The 10,374-nt window shown below is 38.4% G+C and overlaps 1 protein-coding gene across 1 annotated transcript in view; it reads right to left on the bottom strand.

Moving 5' to 3' along the window:
- The window catches only part of ASIC1 (acid sensing ion channel subunit 1), a 179,563-nt gene extending 169,739 nt beyond the window's left edge, over positions 1-9,824 (bottom strand). The window contains exons 1-2 of the mRNA XM_063428563.1: positions 9,230-9,824; positions 3,144-3,509 (exon numbers count right to left, since the gene is read on the bottom strand). Of these exons, the coding sequence (XP_063284633.1) occupies positions 3,144-3,502 (359 nt within the window). The 5' untranslated portion in view covers positions 3,503-3,509; positions 9,230-9,824. The remainder of the gene's footprint in view (positions 1-3,143; positions 3,510-9,229) is intronic.
- Between the last annotated feature and the right edge of the window lie 550 nt (positions 9,825-10,374).

Below are 10,374 nucleotides of genomic sequence, written 5' to 3'. Positions count from 1 at the left end.
ACTTACCAGAACAAATGCAATAAGCTGTAGTTGTTCTGGTGACTATAGTGTCCCTTTAATGAAAACCTTTAATTTTTTTTTTTTATCTGCAAAAAAACTATCCCAACCGACCCGAATCTTGAGAACATTGCTACAGAGCTGCATCCTAGTCCTTAACAAGCTTTGTTAATCTCTAACACAGCTGTAAAACTTGCTGAATCATGGATCCAATTCCATTTTGTACATGTATGGGCTTAAAAAGAAATCTCTTCATTAGAACCTATGTAAACAATCCATGCACCTGAATAATTAGTTATTCTATTGTTTGTCTTTTGGTTCAACTTTTTTTTTTTTTGTGGTGGTGGTTAGAAGAACAAAGATATATATTTAACCTTATTGTTGGAAATATAAATATTTATGTAATTATGCAGATATTAATATGTATATGTGGTTACGTATGTGTTCATATTTGGTCTTTGATTCAAATCATAATAATTAATATTAATAATTGGGGAATTAATAATTACTGTTGGGTATGTTCCCTTGTTTTGTTTTGTATTGTTGAACAGGGATATCATGTAATAACTCAGCATTAATTAGCTTTGCAGATAACTGCAAGCAAATCTAATGAAAATCAATCAAAATAAATATGGGATTGATGTAAGATCAGACCTCCAAGTAATGGGAGGTATGAAAGTAGGACAAGTAGGTGGGTGAGTGGGGAGCTGTTGACAGTGGGCAGACTGGGCCATGAAGTGGACAGGTCTACCCAATAATGGTGCTTGTCAAAGCTCTCTTGCTCTCACATTTCCCTGATGTTCCCAGATTTGGCAACAACCCCAGGACAGAACTCTGAATTCTGGACTAACTTGCTAAACCAGGTACACTTGGGAGGTATGTTATATGTGATTAATTGTCTCAATATAGGAGCTCAATGCGTAAATAGCACCAAGGGTGCATGAAAATGAGGTCCAACTTACTGTTCAAATATTAGGCCATTAGCTAAATATGGCTCAGTTCAAATACAGGTCACACAGGTAATATTTTTAATATTATACTATAATAGACTTAAGGGGAAGTGACCAACCAATGTCTTTTACCTTTAGATAAAACAACTATCCTACTACTGCCCTTGTTCAAAGTATCTGTTTTGGAGCTTTGTGGGATTTTGACATATTGGTGGCTACCTTGTAGCTAGCCTGAAGCCTTTTGTACTGTTTAGGACACTAAAACCCAAGGGAAGAGCCACACAATGCCTTGCAAAAGTATTCAATACACGTATCTCCTTAAAAATTTTTACAACTTGAAATGCTTTGAAGATACAAAATGAAAATATTTTTACTGGAAGCAAAAGTCCATTAAACAAAAACATAGCAAGAACAAAATAATGTACTAATCAAATTTGCAATAAAAAAAATAATTAAAAAAATAAGCTTTGACCATTCCCAAAGCAAAGTTAAATCCTTAAAATGGAAAGAATATGGCACAACTACAACTCTGCCTAGAAAAGGCTGTCCACTACATGTCTGTAACGAGTAAAGAGGGAAATATTCAGAAAATAAGAGATTGGCACCTGAGATGTAATGAAATGCATATGGGAATACTATAAGCTGGGCTTTATGGATACATGGTGAGAAGGAGAACATTGCCGGGGAAAAGTATAAAATCCTGTTTGTCAGAAGGCATGTCGGAGACACAGCGAACATGAAAAAGATTTCTCTGGTTTGATGAGACAAAAACTTGGCTTTTTGCCCTCAGAGGAAAATGTTGTGCATGCCCAAAGTCACGACTGCTGATCAACCTGAGAACAGATCCCCACACTGAAGCATGACGGAGGTAAGAACGTGTTCTGGTGATTTTGTTCTTTTTGCAGGGACTAAAAAAGTGGTCAAGATTGAGTGCACGCAGCACCCTCTTCTTGCCAGAGTAGACATCTGCTTACATTGTTGGTTTGAATGTCGCGTGGAAAGTTCCTGATCAATGGGCTGCAGAGATGGCCCTGTACTGATACTGTATAGGCATGTGATGTCACCTCAGCATCAGTACAAATATACAGGAAGCTGGCCAGTAATCAATAAAAATTCCATCAGAAAACCACGGGACCCCAGGCATGAGGTTCTATTACTGCTCCCTTTCAAGGTAAGAAGAGGGAATAAAAATAAGTGTTTGTATGTGTGTACAATATATATATATATATATATATATATATGTTTGTTTTATATGTGAGCCTGTGTGAGTTTATATGAATGCGTGTGTATGAGTCTGTGTTTTTGTATGTGTGTGTATGTATGTCTGTATGTGTTTGTCTGTTAGTGTATCTGAATAAACGTATGAGTGCATATATATATATATATATTATGTGTGTGTGTTTATATATATATAAGTAACTAAAATAATCTTCCATTGAGAGCTGTCCTAACGAACCAGGACATAGACTATTAAATGTGGGATCAGGGATTCATGCCCTTGCTGAAACTGAGGACATAAAAGCTGGAGAAGTTCTGGGCATACTATGATCTTTTCTACAGCTCAGCACCATTATTAGCCACAGGAGTGTCACAGTAACTAATGACTAAAGTATATTTGATATATAATAACTATGTGTATGTGCCTATGAGTCAAAGACCTCTGCTCCATTACCTAATAGATCCCAGAGATACAAAAGGTCATACTTTCCCTTTGAACAATAAGGTGAGGCTTTAGCGGTAATTACCCTTTATATATTGCTGATTTTAATGGGGGGCTAGTCTGCTTATAAAAAACAAACAAACAAACAGATGTCTTTCCTTAAAATTCACAATGCATTTAGGACTTTTTTAAATATACATTTTACACGTCATGTGTAGATCAAATAATGTTTCCAGTTCATTTAATACTTACAAGTAGTGCTAACACGTAAAGGTAGAATTCTTTATTTCTAACCTGCATAATATTGCATACTATAGCTTACACATGGCCAGCCAGAAAGTCAATATGGCTGCCTCCAATGTAGATAAATACTGGTGTAATGGGGCACATAAATAATTTTCAATAAACTGTAAAGTCATGCACACATGAAATTATACAGGTGACAAGTGGTGTGTGTATATGTAATGGTGCTATTATGACATACAAAACTCCTCCTTTAAATGGGTGATGATATTATGTCATGGGTCCAATCTCACCGATTATTCAGCAGACTCAGAAGCTCCCCAGCATGATACAGGTCATTCTTTGTCACACGGCTGAAGCGGAACTCATTAAGGTTACAGAAGGTCACCGCAGGAAAGGTCATTTTGGGAGCTGAAACCTCATCCAGTTTTGTGACGTGAGGGTAATCAAAGTAATAAATGATCCGCTCGGTGCAGACAAACAGCAGAAGAGACAAGGAACCCAGGAAACACAGTATCCAGATTAACCGTCTGCACGAGAAACGTTCGTAGGAGAAGATATGAGCAATGCCATGGAGCGTAGAACCACTTGCAAAAGCCTGAATTGTGATTGGTTGGGGACTGCCCAACTCTTCTGCTTCCTTCACATCCATGCGGGCACTGTAAGAACACAGAACAATCAACAACTGTCAAACAAAATAGCAAACGAATCGAGATTATATAAAAAAAAATTTTTAGCATTTAAATAAGCCTCAAAATAAATAGAGCATTTTTCCTTTCATCGCAGATTTCCATTAACACAAAATGTGTGTTTGAACCACACAAGGCATATGTGTAAATAGTTAGTGTAACTGAAAGTTGCACAAAATGATTCATAAACCGTTTTTAAAAGGTATTTTTTCCAAACAGTCTTGGCAATCACTTCTATGACAATGAATCCTACCCCTATAACAAAAAAGTGTGAAATCACTGCTTTGCTGTAGGATATTTCATTAGTTTTCATGGGGAAAGTTATGTAGCATTCCTTTGTATGAAGGGAGTGTTTGGTTACAAAATTGTGTTCTTTTTATTGAAAAAGCCATATTTGTTCATAGAAGAAAAAAGGTAAAAACTATATACAAAGCATAGACCGCAACAGTAGTTAGATATATCAATTACCTGGAAATAGTGATAGTTTCACAAATGGGGTTTATTCACTAAACATCAAATTGTGCTCAGTTGGAATGTAAGTGCAATATTCAGGACAGAATAGCTGAATGAATCATTCATGTTGGATAGGAAGGGTTGTTATCATTCGGTTTTAAGAGTTCTTAAAGGAACACTCCAACCATATTAAAGGGATCCTATAGTGCCAGGAAAAGAAAGCCGTTTTCCTGGCACAATAGGCTTAATAGGTCTGCCCCCCCTACCTTTAAATCAACCTATACTGGTTAGAGTGACAGGATTGCCCTGGCACCCACCCATCCCCCATTAATGGTTTTACTTCTTACCAAAGGCCCAAGAGCTCATGCTTAGGGACTTATGTTAGCTCTCTTGAGATAAAACCTGCAGCATAGGGCTAGCACATTGGCTGAGAGTACCAAACAGAAAAATGCTTTCAGTCAATAAACAAAGTTCTGCACTACTGGCTTAGGTTTGCAGGCGGGAAAAGTGATGCCTGGTGCATGCAAGGTAATAACTCAAGCCATTTGAAAATGGTTTTGCTACTGCAATGAGGTTCCAGCATGACACAGTGGTTATGGTGCTTGGAATTTTTCTTTAAAGAGTTGTTCTCAGCACCTCGACCTCTTAATTTATATGAAGTGGTCATGGAGTGTTTCACTATGAAATGCTTCACAAACAGAGATATATCCAAACTAGCCTAAGTACACTTCCGACAGCATCATTAGCGCGCTATTAGCCAGGTCAGTTAAGGTCAGGTTGGTACATATTGGATATTTACACATTACTTTATAGTGGAGGACGCCATTTTCTTTATCTCCTCATACAGCAAGCTGCCATACACATTAGCGCACAGTGAAACACATGTAAAGTGTGTTCTTATGCTGAACAAGCAGACTGAGCAGGAACCACCCCTGTTACTATTATATTAACCATAAGCATGGCCCCCAGCCTCTGACATTAGTAAGTGCCTCCATGCTAGTGTTTTTCACCAGGCTGATTTTTTGGGGTAGGAAAAAAATACTCAGCGGGTACTCCACCTTTCCTATTTGCACTGTTCATGCTTACCACTAAAAACATTACTCCGCCTCCCTGACATCACTAAGCATCTCGCTGCCACTGACCAAATACTGAAACAGAGGCTACAGAATATAAATCAGTGCACATTTGTTTGATGTTAATCCCTTTTTCAGCAACAGGCAGCAAACTGTAGACTAAAATGGCTGATTCAAAATATAACTATATATATATATATATATATGCAACTAGAGCATTTAGGTGCATCAATGATCCAGGTCTCACTGTTTATAGATAAAACAGCAGATTTTATTCCATAGCATAGACTGGAAAATGCATATTGTAGTACATAAAGAATCTTTGGATAACAGGAGAACTGGAAATAAAATAATTTCTCCAAATTTAAAACGTCATCACATATCTCATCTAAGCGTTGCCAATCTAGAGATCTTCAGCTATCAAACTCTTCTCACAATCTATTTGATAGTTGAGTTTCATAACATTAGGCAGACAATCTGCTTTTAATATTCTAATATAGCTTATCCACCGTCTACCCAAAATGGCAAGCGTTCATATATCCAGGAAAATGCAACCGTCGGTTCACAAAAAAATGCTCCTACATTTAATGAGCACACATACAATCAGGAAAACCAGTGCCATTATTGATCGAGGAAACATGCTGTCAATTCATTACAGATTCTGTTGCACCGGTGACTTGACGTATGGATGCGAATACTGTAGAACAGCTATATCTGACTCTAGACATGTTCTGCTTTTACATTTTTCGGTATAACTGGTCGATGATAAAAAGTTTGCAGACCATTTCAATGGCTCTCTTCCCATAGGTTTCACAAATGGCTTAGAAAGATAGCCAACACAAGCTCTGATTAGAATGTAACAATCATAGATTATTACTGTCTATAGAATCTCATCTGTGCATGTGTAAGGGTCAGGCTAACCATACTATATCCATAATGCTCAGCTAGCATTAAGTTTAGTAATCATTTAGTTTCTTTCTTATTGCCATAGATTTAAAGTTACGCCCCACGATTTAATATAATGACTGGTTTGTGTGCATTAAAACATTATATAGGAATAATGCAGATCAGATTACAGTGTTGATGGATAAAGATTTAAAAATATAAATCACGTGCTATACAGATTAGCTCATTCTTAGTTGGTAAACTGTTAAATGCATGAAAGCTATATAACGGACATATCTTGCCTTTTCAATCCCTTTCTATATACACTGTACATTTCACATTGTTTATCCGCATGAGTCATAACTTTTACTGTATTCATCTGCTTTTAGCTTTAACCTTCTGAAGGCCAATAAACAGGTACATTCTACATTTTAACAGATCGACTTATTCTCGTAGATAGGTATTAATACTATACAAGTAGCTTTATATTTCATAAATGGAACCTCTCAAGGTTTAGGATGGAAATATACATTTTTGCATCAGAATAAATAGGAATAATTGATCCAGTCTTAAAGTTGGGATACAAAACTATATCAATTTCAAGATTTAAAAAAAGACACAAATATAGGAAATAAAATTGTAAACAACATTATATGGCAACAAAATGTATCTGGAAAACGAGGACAACTTACCCAAATCATAATAAAATACACACACCTAATGTATGCGTGTTATAAAACTGCAAATTCACAAGACAAAAACACAAACACTGTCATGCACAATGTTCAAGTGTGCACAAGTAAAATATAGATAAACAAAAAATGTATAATTAAAAAAAACAAAACCTGTCAACCATGATATGGGCAGACAGAGGTAGACATAACAGAATGGCAAACATATACATGCAGTAATTATTTGTTTTCAGTTATCATATATATATATATATTAATCAAATATGCCATCCTAAAGAAAGACACATTAAGTCAACCTTGAAAACTCATATGATTCTTAGTCAACATGCTTATTAACACCTTCAATGCCAAAGCTAAGTTTCTCTTGATACATTCACATTCATCTACACAGAGACTCTAAAAGGGTGATGAAGAAAAAAAAAGAATGAAAAATATAGCAGATCTTTGTTTTTGGTGCATTTTTCTACACACATTACAAAGACACACCTATACACATTATTAGCTAGAGACACATCAAAAAATGCCACACTCGGACACACACGCACAAACTCTACAAACCCAAGTAACACCAGACATATTAATATATGATCACACAAATACCCAGACTCCCAATCACTTACACATTGACCCACACATCATACTTCAACTTACACTTCACAGAATTAAGACCACACACGTTCAAACTGACACCTTTGTACCCACAGTATAGCTCTATAGAACCATAATCACAGCATACAGCCCCACAGTATAGCTCTACAGAACCATAGTTACAACATACAGCCCCACAGTATAGCTCTACAGAACCATAATCACAACACACAGCCCCACTGTATAGCTCTATAGAACCATAATCACAACACACAGCCCCACAGTATAGCTCTATAGAACCATAATCACAACACACAGCCCCACTGTATAGCTCTATAGAACCATAATCACAACATACAGCCCCACAGCATAGCTCTATAGAACCATAATCACAACATACAGCCCCACAGCATAGTTCTATAGAACCATAATCACAACATACAGCCCCACAGTATAGCTCTACAGAACCATAATCACAACATACAGCCCCACAGTATAGCTCTACAGAACCATAGTCACAGAGTAACATACAGCCCCACAGTATAGCTCCATAAAACCATAACCACTATGCAACATACATCAGCCCCACAATATAGCTTTATAGAACCAGAGTCACAGGTTAACATACAGCTCCACAGTGTAGCTTTATATATCCATAGTTAGACAGTGCAACATAGAGCCCCACAGTATAGCTCTATATAACCATAGTTACAGTGCAACATACAGCCCCACAGTATAGCTCTATAGAACCATAGTCACAACATACAGCCCCACAGTATAACTCTATAGAACCATAATCACAACATACAGCCCCACAGTATAACTCTATAGAACCATAATCACAACATACAGCCCCACAGTATAGCTCTACAGAACCATAATCACAACATACAGCCCCACTGTATAGCTCTATAGAACCATAGTCACAACATACAGCCCCACAGTATAACTCTATAGAACCATAATCACAACATACAGCCCCACAGTATAGCTCTACAGAACCATAATCACAACATACAGCCCCACAGTATAGCTCTACAGAACCATAATCACAACATACAGCCCCACAGTATAGCTCTACAGAACCATAGTCACAGAGTAACATACAGCCCCACAGTATAGCTCTATAGAACCATAATCACAACATACAGCCCCACAGCATAGCTCTATAGAACCATAATCACAACATACAGCCCCACAGTATAACTCTATAGAACCATAATCACAACATACAGCCCCATAGTATAGCTCTACAGAATCATAATCACAACATACAGCCCCACAGTATAGCTCTACAGAACCATAATCACAACATACAGCCCCACAGTATAGCTCTACAGAACCATAATCACAACATACAGCCCCACAGTATAGCTCTACAGAACCATAGTCACAGAGTAACATACAGCCCCACAGTATAGCTCTATAGAACCATAATCACAACATACAGCCCCACAGCATAGCTCTATAGAACCATAATCACAACATACAGCCCCACAGCATAGCTCTATAGCACCATAGTCACAGTGCAACATACATCAGCCCCATATAGAATGACACCAAGCATTTTCACACTAACATACAGGCATATCATATAATATGGAAACATTTATATCTAAATTCCACCAAATCACTCCTCATAGTTTTCTTTATACCCAGGTTGTCTTACAGGAGTACATACGTGTAATATGACCAATACATATCTATACATACATAAACTGTAAGACTGTAAGCATGAGTCGATAATGCATACATTATTTACATACACAACACACTGCGATTATCAATCATTGTACGCAGGACAATGACCACCTTTCACATATGAAATACACAGAGAGAAACATGTATGGAAGGGATGGCTATGAAATATAAGCATCTATCCAGAGTGATGTATAGACAGAGAGCAATGAATGTTCATCCATGCACTGTGCATGTATGTATGTATGTATGTATGTATGTATGTGTGTGTGTGTATATGTATGTGTGTGTGTGCTCTCACCTGCAGGCAGGGCCAGTCTGCTCACACTCTGCACTTGGGAAACCGATCACATATAGCAGGAGCTCCCCCCGCACCGCAGGGACAATGAACAGGACCCCCACACCTTACCGCAGAGTCACACTGGACAGACGCGCACACTGCCCGCGGGTTCAGGGGGGTCCAAAGGCACAAGGCAGATAGGCAGAGCTGCAGGCAGGCAGCCGGGGGTCTGCGCAGAGCAGGAGAATGAGGGGAGAGACAGCCTTACACTGGCTCTCAGTAACAATGTGTGCTGTGTGTCAGTGCCTGCTCAGTGACAGTGTGTATGGCAGTGCCTGCTCAGTGACAGTGTGTATGTCAGTGCCTGCTCAGTGACAGTGTGTGTGTGTGTCAGTGCCTTTCTCAGTGACAGTGTGTGCTGTGTGTGTAAGTGCCTGTCTCTATGTGTGTGTGTGTGCTGTGTGTGTCAGTGCCTGTCTCAGTGACAGTCTAAGGCAGCACTGACTGAGCAGGGCAGGCTGCTCCTCTATCTCCTCCACTGGTGGCTGTGTTGTCTCTCCCTGTAACACTGTGTGTGTGTGTCTGTCGCCTCTATGTGTGTATATGCGTCTTTCCAGCTCTGTGTAGCAGTGTGTGTGTGTGTGTATGTATGTGCCCAGCTCCCTTCTCACCAACACAGCTGCTCCCCCCTTTGCATTGAGAAGCTTTTACTGTTTGGGGAATCCTGTTAGGAATAGGACAAATAATGGGAGGATTAACCCTTTGTACTTCACACCTACATCACTGAATCACAGTATTCATGCAGGTGCTCACAGAATGACATGTTCAGTGTACTCCCCCCATTACTGACAGGGAGCCAGACATTGGATCACCTGGTTTAACTTTTCATTTTATTATTTCCATCACTTAGCATAGCAATACTTATCCCTTACCCCTTAGTGAAGACTCATGCAAATGCCATGACACTATAACCTGGTAGAAAAATCACCAACCTTTCTAAGTTTTTTCTTCTATTCTAAGGTCTGTTGAGCATCACTAATATTCTTTCTTAAAGTCTTGCAAGAACTCTGCTCCAATTATACCGGAGTCAGAGTTGGACTCTAATTATTTATTTAACCTGTCCTCAGTATTCCTTTACAGATCTTCTATTTCACACTTAAATCGCC

This window comes from Pelobates fuscus, chromosome 1 (genome assembly GCF_036172605.1).
Source record: "Pelobates fuscus isolate aPelFus1 chromosome 1, aPelFus1.pri, whole genome shotgun sequence".
Classification (NCBI taxonomy): Eukaryota; Metazoa; Chordata; class Amphibia; order Anura; family Pelobatidae; genus Pelobates; species Pelobates fuscus.
This window is presented reverse-complemented; position numbering and strand designations above follow the sequence as displayed.